Source organism: Muntiacus reevesi, chromosome 10 (genome assembly GCF_963930625.1).
Source record: "Muntiacus reevesi chromosome 10, mMunRee1.1, whole genome shotgun sequence".
Taxonomy (NCBI): Eukaryota; Metazoa; Chordata; class Mammalia; order Artiodactyla; family Cervidae; genus Muntiacus; species Muntiacus reevesi.
Window position 1 is genome coordinate 36,391,297 of NC_089258.1, and position 17,939 is coordinate 36,409,235.

General features: G+C 47.2%; 1 protein-coding gene across 1 annotated transcript in view; it reads right to left on the reverse strand.

Annotated features, from left to right (window-relative positions):
• ASTN2 (astrotactin 2) overlaps positions 1–17,939 on the reverse strand; it is a 984,610-nt gene that overhangs the window by 161,119 nt on the left and 805,552 nt on the right. The window contains exons 18-19 of the mRNA XM_065946624.1: positions 2,845–2,978; positions 1,156–1,304 (exon numbers count right to left, since the gene is read on the reverse strand). Of these exons, the coding sequence (XP_065802696.1) occupies positions 1,156–1,304; positions 2,845–2,978 (283 nt within the window). The remainder of the gene's footprint in view (positions 1–1,155; positions 1,305–2,844; positions 2,979–17,939) is intronic.

Below are 17,939 nucleotides of genomic sequence, written 5' to 3' on the forward strand. Positions count from 1 at the left end.
ACCTCTTCCCCAGGCCTGAGCAGCCCAGGGCAGAGAGAGAACCATCCCTACGCAAGGAAAGAGAAAGCCGAGACCCACTCCACCTGCACTCCAGAGTCAGCAGGCGGCTCCCAGGAGATGTCTGTGTGGATCCAGGCCTCTGGCTCAACCCAGCAAGTGCTGGGGCCAGGGCCCCTGCAGCTTCTGTAGCACCAGGCTCCCCGTGGGCCCCCCTGAGCCCAGGCCCACATCCCACCTCGGCACCTGCCAGCTCCAAAGGCCCCCAAGGGATCTACCCTTGAACCCAGGTTTCCATCTGGGCCCAGCATGAGGTCAGCTAGCACCAACTCCAGATCTTGACCCACCCCAGAACCAGGCTGGCTCCCACAGTCCCAGGCCCCGGACACTCACCGGCACCAGGCCTGCCCTCAAGGCCCAGCCTCAATTGCAGCTCTTCAATTCCAGACCTAGGCTCCCCGCCTGCCCTAAGCCAGACCAGCCCTGCAGACCCACCTTCAGGATGAAGCAGCCTCTTGTATTTAAGAATATTCAAAATTTCACTATTTAAGAATACTCAAAGCACTCAGGCCTAGAGGAGGAAATGGCCACCCACTCCAGTCTTCTTGCCTGGAGAATCCCACGGACAGAAGGGTCACAGAGAGTCAGACTAAGCGAATGGTCACAAAGCGCTCAAAAGCCGCTTTCCCATCTTCTTCTGCAGGTCTGGATGATTTCCATATCCTCTTCCCCAACACAAAAGACAACTATCTCAGCATACCACAGCAGAAACGGGAAACTCTTGAACGTCTTTATCTCAGTCCCAGAGTTAACATATTTACAGATCAAGGTCTTCAAAAAGGTAACCTGTAGACCTTTCCAAGTAGAAAAGGTCAAAGCCTTGTTTGAATTAACTAACACTTTAGTATACGACTTTGAGGATCCAACTTAGAGACTCAGAAATGCTTTCCACGTACACATTGGTACCTTCGCCTGCTGAAAATCACACCAAAACCCACACAGGTGGGGGCAGGAGGTCACAGACACCAAACAATGACACCTCCCGATGCCTTCTCAGTTCAAAAAACACCAAGTCTGCAGAGGCATTCAGATAATCCCAGCTGCCCTCCTCTCTCACACCACCTCAACAAAAGAGGAAGCCTTGGGCTTTCCACTTACCCGTGTAGAGGTCTGTATCTGTGTACTCGTCCACTTTCTTGTGCTGCAGAATATAGTCAGAGACCTTGGTCCCGATAGCTGGCTGAACGTCCACCCACTCCAGGGAGACCACGGTGCTAGAGGGCTCTACTGTTGGGGAGAGCCGCAGCCTGTGGGGGCGACAGGGAAGGTGGGGTTTTTTGCCAGCCAGTATTGTCTGGGCCCTGAGGAAGTGTGCATGTGTCAAAATAAAAAGTATGGGTTTCAGTCTGGTTTCAAACTCTGATTCATCCCACCAGTAACCCTTTACATATACTTAGGCAACTAATTTCACCTCTTTCAGCCTCTGTCTCCTTGTTTATAATGGGGATAAGAAGAGCTACCCTTCAGGATCAATGTGGAACCCAGTAAAATAATCCAACCGCAGAGTACATGCTCACAGAAAATCGATTAGCTTGCCATTTGTTTAAACTATTTCTCCATGATGCTTCGTTGTCAATTAAACTGGCAGTGCCTTCAGACACAGTACCTTCCAGCCTCCCTGACATTCTTTTCAGTCCCCCAGTATAACAGTCAATGTTTCAATATCCTTAAATCAATAACCCCTCACAGAGGTCAGGAATCCTTTTATAAAGCAAGAAATAACAGAATGCTCGAAGGTGAGAACGGGGAGGGTGCCTTTGAGAGAAGGAAGTGCAATCCCTTCGTTTCACAGAGGTAAAAGCAAGGTCCAGAAAAGAGCATGATCTGCACAGTCACACAGCAAGCTGGGGACAGGAACACGACGGTGACTTTGCGTGTCCCCCAGCCCGGCTTCCTTCTCTCTCTCCACCATAGCCGCCAACTCTTCAATGACTGCCTCACAAGGGATCCTCAATATTGGTTCCTGCCCGGATTTCCTCTGCTCCCCACTCCACCCTCCTTCTTAAGCTTACTCCCTTAATCATGATGACCTTCCTCTACTTCCTCAAACGGTGAATTTCCGGGGTCAGGGCTTTCCCATGGGCTCTGTCTTTTTCCTGAACCATGTCTGTGGCCATTGGCTGCCTGACAAGTCTGACTCCGATTCAGGTCCTCTCAGAGAGGCTTGCAGACTATCTCCCCCTCTTCCAACTACAGCCTCCCCGTATTGTTCTCTCCATTAGCACCTCTTTTCTCTTTCTCGCATGTTTTCATTATTTAAACGTTTAAATGGTATGTTGGCTTCTGTTTTTGCTTTGCCATCTGTCCCCTTCCCTGAAGGGTCAACCCCCTAAGTGCACACACTGCCTGTCTTGCTCATGAATGAACTCTTCAGTGTCTGACACACAGCAGGGGTTCAGAGCTTATTTGTTGAACGAATGAATACTAGAAAGCTCCTTAGAAAATGTCCTACCCTTTATCTCAGTAGCCCAAGTGGTCAACACAGGACCTGAGAAAACAGTAGTCGGTATCCAGCAAACTTTTGCCGAATGGATGAATTCAAAGAAGTAATGATGGATGGCTCGGCGCTATTAAAATAGCACATGCTGCAGTGTAAGCGTCTACCCCTGAGCCGCGATTTTGTTCTGCCAAAGCGCCATGCTCTTGAAAGGAGGAAGCAGGCCCCCGGAGACTTTGGGCCTCTGCTGAAGCACCCTGGGAGAAGCAAGCCATGGCTGGGGCTGGCAGGACAGGCGTGTGGGCTCGTGGAAAGGGGTGGCCCGAGGGAGAGGGACCATACATACGTACACCGGCTGCGGGAGGGGGCTGCAGTTGGGGAGCCCACTGGCATCGAAGGCGCTGAGGTCACACCTGCACCAGTCATCAATCACATCCCCTTTCCCCGAGCACCAGTAAGAGCTCATCAGCGCACTCTTGAAGGCCTGGAACAAAGGAGAACAAGAGAGAGGATGATGACAACGGTGGGGAGTAGAGAGTCATAGTCCCAGAAGCCACGACGGTAGCTGGCCCAAGCTTCAGAACAGTCCTCCTGGGCACAGGGCACCATCTCCTGCCTAAGTCCCTAGCATTCTCCCACCAGGTTCTTCTACGCTGCGTCATTCCCTACCCAGTAGCCAGAATGATCATTGAGGCAGAACAGTAATAGCATCCCTTGAAATCCTCCCCTGGGCCTGACACTCAACCTATGTTGACTTATTTCACCTTCACTAGCCCACACAATAGCTATAATTAAAAAAATAACTATTATTATTTCCCATTCTACCAGCTGGAAAACTGAGACATACAGAAGATAAGTCATTTGTCCGCTGCTGCTGCTGCTGCTAAGTCGCTTCAGTCGGATCTGACTCTGTGCGACCCCATAGATGGCAGCCCACCAGGCTCCCCCGTCTCTGGGATTCTCCAGGCAAGAACACCGGAGTGGTTGCCATTTCCTCCTCCAATGCATGAAAGTGAAAAGTGAAAGTGAAGTTGCTCAGTCGTGTCCGACTCTTAGCGACCCCATGGACTGCAGCCCACCAGGCTCCTCCGTCCATGGGATTTTCCAGGCAAGAGTACTGGAGTGGGGTACCACTGCCTTGTCATTTGTCTGAGGTTCTGGTAACTGATGGGAGCTCGTAACTGATGGAGCTAGAATCTGATCCAAGGCAGTCTGGCTCCAAACCCTGCCCTCTTTAACACCTCAGCACACTGCTTGTTGTAGGAGTCTGACCACCTCACCATGCTACTTATAAACCTTCAGAGACTCCCCAGAGCCCTCAGGATAAACTCTAAATCCATTACTCTAGCTCCTGACCACCTCCATAGTTTCATCTCTCACCACTCCTCTGATTTTCCTTTGTATGCTACCATCCACACTCATGCAACCATTACCATGTCCATCAACACTGAATTCCTATCTAGGAAAAGTGTGCCCTAAATCAGGAGATAGCAAAGCATTTCTGCCAAGGGCCAAACCGTAAATATTTCTGGCTTTATGGCCAGTCTCTGCCACAATTACTTAACTCTGCCTTTGTAGCATGAAAGTAACATAGACGATACTTTAAATGAATGGGCATATTTGAGTTCCAATAAAACTTTATTTACAAAGACAGCTGACAGGATTCATTCTGAAGATCACTGTTTGCTGACCCTTGCTCTAAATGGTGATCAATGTTCTATTTAATTGCAATGTGCTTCATTGTCTCTTGCTCTTTTTTTTAAAAAACACACCCTGTCCTCTCTACTGGAATACTCTCAACCCCACCATCATCTTGGAAACCAATTTGCTCTTTTGTTTTCAGATGGACCCTTCTTTCCTAAGGGAACCCTACCTTGACTTTAAGCCTGGAAGCAGGTTTCTCTTCCAGACACCACAGCATGCTACATCACAGCTAGCCAACACATCCGTTTGCCTGTCTCACCCAACAGACTCTGATCTCACCAAGAACACAGGCCACGCCTTATCCACATGAGTCTTCTCATGAGACTGAGAACACTTATTCGGTCAAGATTTATTGAATAAATAAACGGACACTGAAAAACCGATTGTAACGCTTAGGCTCAGATGTGCTTTCTGCTTTGCGTGTGTGCTCAGATACTAAGTTCTGTCCAACTCTTTGACACCCCGTGGCCTGTAGCCTGTCCATGGGATTTCCCAGGCGAGAATATTGGAGTGGGTTGCCATTTCCCTCTCCAGGGGATCTTCCCAACCCCAGGAATGGAACCCACATTTCCTGCACGGGCAGGTGGATTCCTTACCACTGAGGCACCTGGGAAGCTCCATGCTTTCTACTTTAATCACTCCATCTATACTGCCATTTCATGGCACTGGGGATTCAGAATGTCTGACAGCTCTTTTTCAAACTTGGGAATTCCAGAGAGTGTTGATCTTTTATTCTTTGCCAGGCAACAGGTTCCACACGCTTTCTTCCTTTTTCTTTTCTTTAATGATTTTTTACTTTCTGTGTACTTTTTAAAGCCTCACAATACCTAAGGACACTTGATCACCCAGGTGAGACTTTTTCCATCTTGCATTGTTCAAAAGACTCAAGCACAGCAAATTCGTGTAAAGTGGGTGTGTCTCCTTAGCAAAGAACACAGACCTACAAGGAGAAGACGTGTATCAGAAACAGTACCGTGTAAGCCTTCAACGAGAAGGCTTCAATTATTCCTGCCATATGTCCTTACTCACATTCTCTCCTAAGGGATGAAGAAATGATCTAACGTCTCCCGCATTAAGAATAGCCACCCAAAGAAATAAAAAAGAACTATGATACAAGCTAACGTCCATGGGGTTGTAAAGAGTCGAACACGACTAAAGTGACTTAGCATGCACGCTCAGTGTTCGTGAAGCACCTAAGTACACAGTGTAAGATACTTTAAGGGCATTAAACTGGAATTCTCACAATAGTCCTGAGAAACAGATTCTGTGATTTTCATTGACAGGTGAGGATGAGGAACCAGAGCAGTGAAGTAATATTCCCAAGATCACACAGCAAGCAAATGGTGAAAGCAGAATCCCAACCCAGACCTCTGTGACTCAGAATCTTAGGTCTTTTCTACTTAACCACTTGGGACAGTGGGGTTGGTTCCAAGTAGGATTTGCCAGACTCAGTAAATAAAAACATAGGATGCCAAGTTAAACTCAAAATTCCCAGTAAACAACTTTTTAAGTATAAGAATATTCCATTCAGTGTTTGCATATAAGTTATGTGGGTCAGAGTCTGGCACACAACAACAACATTGTTCTTACTAAGATTTGATATCACTACGTTACCTAAAGTTGGCTTCCCTGGTGGTTCAGACTGAAAAGAATCTGCCTGCCAAAGCAGGAGACCCAGCTTCCATCCTTGTGTCGGAACGACCTCTTGGAGAAGTAAATGGCAACCCACTCCAGTATTCTTGCCTGAAGAATTCCATGGACAGAGGAGCCTGGCAGGCTACAGCCCATGGGGTCACAAAGAGTCTGACACGACTGAAGGAGTTGACTACAAGTCAACGGATGTTAGGAATAAATGTCTGTTTTCCTCCAGCACCAGAGGGGGCGCTCTCGAGAGAGCAGAAACCAGATGGGCTGGCAGAAGGTCACTCTGACTGTCGGACTTCCTCCGCCGTCCATTCGCAGTCTCCCCCTTACTTGAATTAACATGTAAAACTGCTCACGGCTTATGATTCTGTAACATCTCCAGCTAGAGCTGAGGGCTTAATTATCATAATGGGGAAATCCAGAGCCATGGGTGAAAGTGACACAGATGGCAATAGATTGCCTTGGACTCCAGCAAAGGGAGGGGAGAGAACATCCTGTTTTGTGTATGTGTTTTTGTTTTGGTGCGTGTGTGTGCACACACGTGTGTGTGTGTGTGCGTGTGTGTGTGGTTTTTGTAATCAATAGTCACTGGGGCTTGTGAAAAACAAAACAGGAAATCTCTCCGGACTTGGTGAGTTTCACCATCCAAGCAGCTCTTGGGAAGAAACCCTGCTTGTGGATCTCCACATCCACTGGCTCTCTCCCAAACCCCGGGGAACAGAATGGGGACTGCAGCGGTGGCCAGGCAAACCGTGGACAGAGCTCAAACGCACTCTGATAAAAGGCCTACATCAGACAGGGAGCCCTTGCAAGGCAGCAGGAGCCAGCATGCGTCAGTTCAGGTCCACACTTCCCTTATGTCTCCAGTGCTTGCAACACTTCATCCCAAATCCAAATAGATCCCCAGGGAGAAGCAGCATAGAATGTTCCAGCTTCCAGGGACTCTGTAAATCATCTAATTGAATCCATTTTGCAGATGCACATACAGTGACCCAGAAAGGCTAGCTGGCTCATTCATGGCGATAGCGTGACTCTGCAGTGAAATGACTGTTCCTCCACTTAATCCTCAAAATGTCCCTTTGAGATGGGTGTCCTCTCCCCATTCACAGATACATGGAGGAGTAGGGATTTGAACTAAGGTCCATCTGAATTCTGGCAACCTTGACTATCTCTGGTCACACAGGAGCAATAAATGCCAAGATTTCATCCAAAACATCCTTTTCAGCTGCTCAGCTTGCTTATGTGCTGTTCATGTGTGTGCGTGTGTGTGTGCGTCTGCGTATGTTCTCAGAGGAAAATGAAGCCTTACACTGGAGGCATTGTTGACTCCTAGCATTTGAATAAGTGAAGGGACTTAAGAAACAAATCTTGTACTTAATACAGGGCTAAGGGTTACATTTGCATGGCCATTTGTTTTCATGACAATGAAGGTTTGCTCACTGCCTAGTGAATGTTTCCAACTTCTGGCTAATTAGCCAGCAAACCAAGCCCGGCAGGATGAGAAAACAGCCACAAAAATGTTAAGCAATCAAAATAAACAGGGATTTATTCCTGACCCTGTTGTTACTTCTCTAGTTGAACTCAGCATAAGCTATTTCTCTCATTAAGCCTCAATTTCTCCATCTGTAAAATGAGGACACAGAAGTGTTACTTTGAAAGGTTTAATTCACTGAACTTCCTCCTCCGTACCATATGCCATCTAGATGCTAAAAAGGTGATGAACAAGACGCGGTCACTGACTTCAAAGGACTTGACTTACATGTGCTCAGTCTTGTCTGACTCTTTGTGACCCCATGGACTGTAGCCCGCCAGGCTCCTCTGTCCATGGAATCTTCCAGGCAAGAACACTGGAGTGGATTGCCATTTCCTCCTCCAGGGGATCTTCCCGACCCAGGGATTGAACCCATGTCTCTCTCGTCTCCTGCACTGGCAGGCAGATTCATTACCACTGGGCCACCTGAGAAGCCCTCCTGGGAACTGCAAAGGACTCATAGTCTAATGATGAAGACATACACAATTACAATTAATATGGGTCAAATGTTATGAAGGTAACTCATGCCAGAGGTTATGGAAATGCAAAGGAAGAGGACTTTCCAGCTCTAAAAATTCTGACCATGTCTTAGGAATCTTAAACTTCAAGATGACACTCTGTATTTAAGATAGATACTTGGGATCATCTATATACAATGGAATGTCACTAAGCCAATGAATTACATTCTGTATTCTATACTTACAGTAGCTCTGTTTTACATTGACAGTTATACTCAGGGGCTGACACCAAGCCTGCTACTTTTGACACTGAGATGGTTCTAGTTTGTGTAACTACAAAGATGCCCTGATCTTCTCACTCGAGTCTTGATGAATATGTTATATTCAGTATTAATAAGCATGGTCTTGGGGCTGTTCAAGCCATACTGGTCAAGGAGATGAAAGGCCTTCTAGAGACAAAGAAATAGACTACCTTTTTAACCCCACGTTCCCTATTCATGCCTGATATAGCAGCTAGCAGGTAACATAAATCAGTCAATGTTTGTTAAATTGAATTAAAAGTTCACATGGAATGCTGAATGACATGAACCAAGTTTATAAATGACATCATAAAGCCAGGAAAACGTGTATGGGTGATGCTCTCCTTCCCCTAAGATTACTTGTATCTTGCATCGATTTGGTACCTCCAGCCAGAAACTGGGGGGTTACTCTGGACTCCTCCCTCTACCTCATAATATGTCTCAAACCAACTTCTCCCTCCTGACCCCACAGATGTCTTCCTGGTGTGGGTGAATAATGCCTCTTCTCTAGGCAATTGTCATAACCTCAACTAGCCTTCCAGCTCCGACCTTCCCCAGCACATCCTCTCGCAGCTTTCTAAAACATCACTGCTATTCCACCCACCCTGCTTGGACCCCTTCAAAAGCTCCACCACATTCTGGCTGAGGCCTCTAATTCTTAATCTTTCAAAGTCCTCTGTTGTTCAGCCTGTGGCTCTTCTCCCATCTCCCCCCCACCATTGCTGCTCTAGGCGCCAGCATATAGTATCTTACAGGAGTGCACTGCCCCATACCAAGCCTTTCCTCATACTCTCCCTTTGGTCTAAAATGCCCTGTCCCCGCTTATGTTTCCTTGCTAAAATCCAGGAAATGTTTTGTTCACCAGGATCCATCACACTTGAGAGAGTCTATCTCTCTCTCCTCTCATTCAATTTTTGCACATTTCACATTCCCTTGCAATTTGCTTGTTTATGTGCACTTCTTGCATATCAGGCTGGGAACTCTTCCAGGCCAAGGTAATATATTTGATTCACCTCTCTCTCCCCCCAGCTGCAAGCAAAGGAGTCAACACATCATAGGGCCCCCAAAATATGTGTTAAATTCCATAGACATAGGTAATAGGATGCTCGGCCAAAGAATGAACTTGTATATCGGCTGTTTTTCTTTTTCCAGGAAAAGAGATGACAGCAATGCAATTGATCACCTTAAAAAGACTAAGTTTCCCTGGAGTCACTGAAAAGAGGGTTGGGATGGGTTTGCTGGTAGGATACCTTTTGGAGACATTTGGGATTACTGCTTGGAGGAGAGTAGGTGGATACCTGTTTGCCCTGGAAGTACTCAGATCTAAAATAAGATGCTCATAGGGCCCAAGAGAGAGATGGGAGGAAATGGGGTGGTTGGCACTCTAGTTTTGTAGGGAGACTAGTACCTGAGCCCATGCTGACCATGTTTGATTCGTCAGGAGGCACTAGGATGGATGTGCATGGGAAGCTTGAGGAGGGCATCAGAGCAGGGCTTGTGTGGAGACAGAAACAGTGTTTTAGAGCCTGGCCTGGACCTCTTGGATATTAGGGTCTATCTGAGCCACCTGCCATATAGTCATCTGCACTCCCCCTAGACTGTCTACAGGAAATGTCGCTCACTCATTGGGCTGGTAGTTACAGGACTTGGAAACCAGGGGCTGGAGACCAGAGGCTAGAGCCCGCATTCTTTGGGGAAAAAAATAAGTGATGCTGGTTTGTCCTGACAGTGAGGAGAGGAACTGGTCCTCTTGTTACTAATCAATGGCGGCATACTTAAAACAGATGTGTGAGAACAGATTTGGGAAGAGAAGTGGTTAATGTTGGTTGACTTTAGTCTCTTATTCCCAAAGAGAGTAGGAAGGCAGTTGTGGTGACTTTAAAACATGACCCTAAATATCTTTGACAGTTTCCTCATCACGAGGTGGGATCCAGGTTCTCTCCCCTTGAGTCTGGGCTCTACAATTGCTTTACCAAACCAGATACTATTGCTTCAACTTCTGGGCTCAGGTTTTAAGAAACTGGCAGCTTCCACATCATGTCTTTTGGAATGCTCACTCTTAGAGTCCAACCACCATGCTGTGAGGAAGCCCAGATCACATGGAGAGGCCACAAGCAGGCACTGCACCAATAGACCCGCTGAGGTCCCAGCCAATAGCCGGGGTCATCTGCCAGATGGGTGAGCCTCAGAGACCCGCTGACTGCAGCCACAAGAGGGAACCAAGTCAGAACTGCCCAGCAAGGACTTCCCTGGTGGGTACAGGGGATGAGGACCCGCCTGCTGATACAGGGGACGCAAGTTCAATCCCTGGTCCAGGAAGATTCCCCATACTGTGGAGCAACTAAAGCCTGTGAGCCACAAGTACTGAGCCCGCACGCTGTAACTGCTGGGCCCGCATGTCTAGAGCCTGTGCTCCACAACAAGAGAAGCCACGGCAATGAGAAGTCCGTGCACCGCGATGAAGAGTAGCCCCACTTGCCGCAACAAGAGAAAGCACATGTGCAGCAATGAAGACTAATGCAACCAAAAAAAAAAAAACAACAACAACAACACACAACTGCCAGCTCAGCCCAGTCACCCCTAGAACCATTAGAGACAATAAAATGATCATCACTTTAAGCTGCCAATTTGGGGGATTGCATAGCAGTAAATAACTGAACAGCAGGTAATTCACTTCTGAATAATCCTGAAGGGTTACTGAGAAGAGTCAGAACTAGCTGAGCAAAGGGAAGTAGAAAGAAACTACGTACTGATCCCCGGAGTAGAGAGCCCTGAAGAGCAGACACGCACACGCACTGCCACAGATTCCCGGAGTAGAGAGCCCTGAGGTGCAGACACGCACACGCACTGCCACAGATCCCCGGAGTAGAGAGCCCTGAGGTGCAGACACGCACACACACTGCCACAGATCCCCGGAGTAGAGAGCCCTGAGGTGCAGACACGCACACGCACTGCCACAGATCCCCGGAGTAGAGAGCCCTGCAGTGCAGACACGCACACGCACTGCCACAGATCCCCGGCACTCCAGACCTGAAAGTGGCCTGAGAGGTGGACTGGCCTTCACAGATGCACAGACGAGGTGGCCCCAAAGGAAAAGTGACTTGTCCAAGTTTACACCACACACATCTGGCAGAAAACAAACTAAGGTTTTCATACCAACTCACATTCACTATACGAGGCTGCCAACCCTTGGGACTAGGCTCAAGCCACTAATTTCTTAGGCTGTTAGATAGGAAACAAACATAATAATAGCAACAGTTACTGAGAGTGTGGTAAGCACTTTAATACACATCATCTCATTCAATCCTGTCCATAGCCTTATGAAGCAGGTTCTACCATCACTATCCCCATTTTATAGACGAGGAAACAGGTTGGAAGGGTGAAATAGCCTATTCAAAGTCATCCAGCTAACAAGGGTAGAACAAGGATTTGAACTCAGGTCCTCTGATGCTACAATCATGAACAATATTCTTACTCACTAGAGGATATTAGTAATAGCACTTAACATTTATTGCATGCGTGTGTGTGTTCAGTCGCTGTCACTCATGTCTGACTCTTTACTTACTACAAGCCAAGCACTGTTCTAAATGCTTTACATGGATTATTTCTCACAATAACCCTAAGTACTTTAGATGCATTAACTCATTTAAGTCTCCCAACAACCTGAAAGGGAGGCATGATTATTATGTTCCATTTTACATTTATGCCCAAGATCCCGGGGCTAGTAAGTGGTGTGGTCAGGATGTGAAGCCAGGAAGTCTGGCTCTAGAGCCGGTGCTCTGAAATGCAAAGCCTCCAAACACATAATCTGATGGAGACAATCCATTTTTAAAAAACTGCTAAGTTCCTGATTCCATTTAACGTATCCTGAGATTTTTCACTGCACCTATGGGAATGGGCCAATGAAAATGCAATCGATAACTGTCACCTACATTTAAGTCACATGTGAGCAATTTCATATAGTTCAATGTAACAGAAGCCAGAGGAGTGAAGAGTCTCACAGGAAGAGGCCATAGAGCATGAGTGATCCAGATAGGAGAATCCCAGGGAACTCTAACATTTTCTGCCTAACTTGCTGTGTGACCTCAGCAAGTCACTCACCCTCTCTGGGCCTTACTGTCACCTGCATTTGCTTCATCTTGGACATACATCCCAGAACACGACTGCTTCTGATCATTATCTGATCTGTGTTCTGGATAAAGTCGTTCACAATCCTGCAACCCCCTTTAAAATTTCCCAACCTAGACCAACTACCCGGGATCCCTTAAAAGTTCATGCCAGTAGGCAAAACTAAGGAGGCAGCAAAAGCCTCAGTGGCTGGTAGGGGTGAGGGGGAAGGGAAAAAGGAATGGGGGAGTACAGCGGATTTTAGGGCAGTCACCCTATTCTGGAGGATGCTATTACAGTGAATACGTGGCATTGTGTATTTGTCAGGACTCAGAAGGCACGCCAAGAGTGGATCTTCATGTAAACCGTGGGCTTCGGGTGTTAATGGTGGGTCAGTGCCAGCTCACGATTGTAACACACGCACGACTGTGGTGGGGTATGTCCGTGGTGGGGAAGACTCTGCATGCGGGAAAATCAGGGAGTATACAGCGACTCTCTGCACTCTATACCGGCGGTCTTCCTGGGAATGTGTATCTGCTCTAAGAAATACAGCCGACCGCAAAACTCCGTCAGTTAGCATCCTCTCTGTAGAAGACAGCCCAGATGCTGAGCATGCCATTGACGGTCTTCAAGGAGGGGAGGAGGGGGATAAAGAAGACACACGCCTATTACGCTCTTCTTTACTCTAGGGCTGCTGCTGGGGCTCTGTTAGCTCCTCTAAGACTCCTAGCAACCTGTGGATACGTCAGTTCTTCCTGTCCCGTCATCCTTACAGATGAGCACGCGCAGGGCCAGAGAAGACACCCCAGTCCAGGTCCCCCAGACCGAATGCGGCGGGGCAGAGGCTCTGTAACTCTGAATCCCAGGCTTTGTCCCTGGATCTCCCTTACCCCACCCCTCAGTCTCAGCCTCTGAGTCAGAGCCCCCCATTCACAAGACCACACAGCGAAGGCACGCTAATGGGCAAGGACCCGTTTCCTGTATGAGAACCTGTGCGCTCGATCTATGGCTGTATAAATCACAGGAACGACGCCTAATTTCCCCTGTCAGGATAAACTGCGCTTTCCAAGCCACTCTCGCCTGAAGGATGAGAGCCCGACAGAAGAGCTTGCTAATCTGGGCGACACAGGGAAGACATTGAGAGGTGGCCAAGCCCCTTCTGGCCACACGTGCCTCTGCTAAATGAAAAAATATTAGAGAAATAAACGTACAACCCACCGAGACGCTCCCGCATGGGCCTCTGTCAGCGGCCTGTTTCCCAAGATGTACAGAGAAGAGATGATAGGATTATATGATCCTCAGGCAAAGAGCTATTTTTCTTGTCAGCTCACTCTATATTTTAGCTCTCATCCGTCTCAGGGAGAAGATGAAGTGCTTGGCTTTAAAGCATTAAAAGTAACAGTGAGCATTGTTGAGCAATACTATCTGCCAGACACAGCATTCAGTGTTTGGCGTGAGGAGTCATTTCATTTGCACAGTAGTGCCCTGACTCGGGTACTTCCATCACTCCCATTATACAGAGGATGAGACTGAGGCCCCGGGGACTCTGTTCCTCGCCTGTGTCACACTGCCAGTATTTGGCAGAGCAAAATTCACACTTGGTGGTGCTGGTTTAATGACTAAATCGTGTCCAACTCTTGCAACCCCACTGACCACAGCCCACCAGGCTCCTCTGTCCATGGAGTTCTCCAGGCAAGAAGACTGGAGTGGGTAGCCATTTCCTTCTCCAGATCTTCCCGACCTGGGGATCAAACCCAAGTCTCCCGCATTGCCGGCAAATTCTTAACCAACTGAGCTACGAAGGAAGCCCAAAATTCATGCTTAAGTGTGTCAAATTCCAAAGCCTAAATGTTTCACCACTGGGAGCTAATTTAATCCTGCGAGCTCAGTCTTTGAGTTACACGAGAAATCACTATAGCATTATGATAACTTCTTTCTTTAGGCAGTTTCAGCTGGGTTTCTGTTCCAGTAAAAGAGCTATGAATGCGACAGGTATAAATATTCTGTGTCGCTATGTCCAAACAGTGTTATGGGAAGCGTGGGTCTGTTTTTCATCCCCTCTCACTTATCTTGTAAAATTCTTTCATCATTTATTAAAAAGTTCTATTCATGAAAAAGAAAAAAAAAATCGAAAACATTAAAAATAAATACTCTGTGCCTTAGCCTGGCACCCAGGGCCTTTCACATAGTGATACTGTGCAATTTCTTCAACATCACATCCTATACTGCAGTTCTCCCCAGCCCTACATACCATCTCTGGGAGCCACCTGTCATGAGCCAGACAGGCAACAGACTCTGATGCCACTGGGCCTCTGCTCATGGCTTCCCTCAGCCTATAATACCTTTCCTCCATTCTACCTTTAAACAAAGCATACTCATTAGTTAAGACCCACTACGGCAGCAATCTTCTCTGAAAACTCTCTTCTGATTTCCCAACAGAACTCAAGGCCTCCATGGCAGCTTGGACGGCACATCCGTTGATGAACTACAGAACTTTATCTATTTGCATGCCTGTTCTCCCCACTGAACTGTGAGTTCATTGCCTTATTTTCTCATAAGCTCCTTGCACAAGGCCTGGACCAAAGAAGGTACTCCATAAATGTCTGTGATGGGAATAAGCGTTGCATGAATGACTGGTAAATGCTGAGGACTGGAACACTGGGAGCTTCTCATGTCTAATCTGTGTTATCCTCGTAGACCTGCTCAGTCATCAGGGCCATAGATTGTGCTCACAGCGTTCCAAACTATCTCCACACCATTTGTCCCTCCTGTCACTGAGCTGATAGCAATCGTGAAAGTGATGAATAGCAGACCAATTATGAGCAATAGGAAATGTCAGCTATAACTCCTGGAAGAAGACACAGCCATATCAGTAGCCTCATCCATCTAGCCATGAGTCATCTTCCCAAGGCATCTTGCCCTGTGACCTTGAACTGCCAAGGACTTCTCAGTCCCACACAGATCCGAGTTCTCCAGCAGACTGCTCCTCCTCTCAGCCTGTCTCCTCCAAGGCGTTGCTCCTGGCCCGCTCCGTCCTGGAAGGGGAAACCTGGATGGAACTCACACACTTTTCCTAAGGGAAGCTTTTCGCCAACGATCCCAGCCACACCCAGCAGGCCAGACCTGCCTCCCTGCGCCTGCTGTCCTGTGACAGATAGCAACTCCTCTCCCCTCTGGTGAGGACATCTGGAGCTGGGAGGCGGGTGGGAAGGTTTTGAGAGGGGGATTTGTCCAAGACTGTGGCGTTCCTGTTGCTACACGCTAGCTTCAGCTCGTGGTGAGCTCCTGAGTAAAGGACTGTGCAATTTCCCTTCTGCGGTCACTGGTGACCTCACTTTTCCAGTACGCCCATCTTCCCTCAGGAGGCGTCTGAGAAAGGCAGCCTCCCCAGCAGCTGGGGCCCCTGTGGTCGGGCCCGTGGGTGGGGGCAGGGAGAGAAAGGTCAGGGGGTAGGAGGGGCCGTGCTTCATCTAGACCCACACTGACTTTATCTTTGCCTTGGAGAGGGCGCCTTGGAAATCTGGCTAAGGAAATTATGAAAAGGGAGATTTCTAACAGGTTCACTGGAGCCATATTTCCACCCTGATAAGTTGGACTCCAAGAAGCCTTGATCCCTTAGTCCAGCAAAGCACGCTATGTATGCTGGAGAAGCAGCAGAGCATGGAGGATAAGAGTACGATCTTCGGAATCAAACCCCTGGGATCAAGTCTTGGTGTCATCACGGAGCAAACTCAATAGACGTGGCTTCACTTCTCTATGCTTCATTCCCACATGTGTAAAATGGGGATGTATGGATACCTACACCTCAATAAAGAATGGCATAAAAATCCTTTATAAAGTGCCTAAAATAATGCCAGAACCACCTACATGTCCACACATATATTTGATAATTACAGAGTACTGACAAAGCTCTAAACTTGGATATTCTCCAAATGGAAGCAAGATAATTATGATGAATTATTATTGCTTATTAGGAACGTAGTACCATTGTTATTTATAACTATTTACAGGCAACAGTGATTCTAGGCACATCCATGCTCAGAATTATTTTTATTCTTTGTAGTATTTTTCCAATGGAGAAAAACATGTCATCAGAACCAACTATCAGAGACAGTAAGATGACGTCTGCCTTTGGGAAAGCAGGCCTATCCTAGTGTCTGTGAACTGGCTACCCTTTTAGTTTTTTGATCAGCAGAAGCTGGAGGGTAATGTGATTATAGTTACTTTGCACCTACTCTGTGCTAGATGCTGTATCAGAAGCAAGAGTTGAAGAAGGAGAGAGGAGAAGGAAAAAACAACGAGAAAGGGGATAAAGAGGAAGAAGACGAAGGAAGGGGATAAGATGCAATTAATACGGATCAAGTTTCTAATCACACTAGGCATCACTAAGCGCTCTGCATATATTATCATATTCAACCTAACAACAATTCTGTGAGTTACATACTATTACCCTCCTCATTGAGATTCTCAGCAATGATTAAGTTACAGCTCCCTAGGATGCAGTAAAAGAAGAATGTAAGCTTAGGTCATCTGATTCTTTTTTTTTCGGTCATCTGATTCTTATACTGCCCATATTCACACATGCCACCCAATATAATATCCTGAACCAGTCTAAGCAGCAAATCTTATCATTCCCATCTGACTGAAGAGAAAATGAAGTTCAGGTAGGCTACGTTACCTGTCTACTGACATCCAACGTGCATATGTGTTAGTTGCTCAGTTCTGTCCGATTCTTTGTGACCCATGGACTGTAGCCCACCTGGCTCCTCTGTCCAAGGGATTCTCCAGGCAAGAATATTGGAGTGGGTACACATTTCCTTCTCCAGAAGATCTTCCCAACTCAGGGGTTGAACCCAGGTCTCCTCCACTGCAGGTGGATTCTTTACGGTTTGAGCTACCAGGGAAGCCCTTTAAAAGTGTCCATGGAATTGGCAACATCCAACAGGTAAGCATAAAATATGGAATTCAAATCTAGATCTGACGGACTCCAAACCATGGGGAAACAACTCACTAAAACACCTAAAATTTCAAAATCTCACTAAAAAGTCTTTCGTTTGAATGTTACATTAATGTCGTCCTGAAAATAAAAAAAAAGCAATTATCTATATAGATAAATATAAGTATAGATCTATACACAACTACCTTAGACACACACCCTTAATCCCTGTTTCCTGCAGTTCCACTGAAAACGGGACCCGCACACTTGAGAAACGGCAGCGGCGAGGCACCAGGGGAGGACGGACAGCCTCACTAGTGCGTGAGCACCCACCGTCGGGCAGCCACCGTGCTTCCGCTTCCTGGCATTCCCTCTGAGTTTCCGAAGGGAAGCCTTGATTTCCGGAAAGGATTCAGGTTGGGCAATCTAAAGTTAAAGGAACCCAGCCCAAGCTCTTTTAAGAATGAATCAATGTTTCTAAAACAATGTTGAGATGAGAGTGTTGGAGTGAGTAAACGGACACCAACATCAAGTAGATGGTGTAACCAAAGTCAACTTCCAAAGGGCTGAGAAGTGACTGAGAGGTTAAGAACAGAACAGTCTGTTTTGTCATCAAGGAAAGGAGAGGAAAAAGATAGTGACAAGAGGTGACTCGAGATTCCAGGAAAGGCCACTGATGACAGAACAGGCTTGCCCATGTCCAAGAAACAGAGAAAGGAGCCCAAAGAAGAAGTCATCTCTGCAGCTTGCTTGTTGAGACCACAGC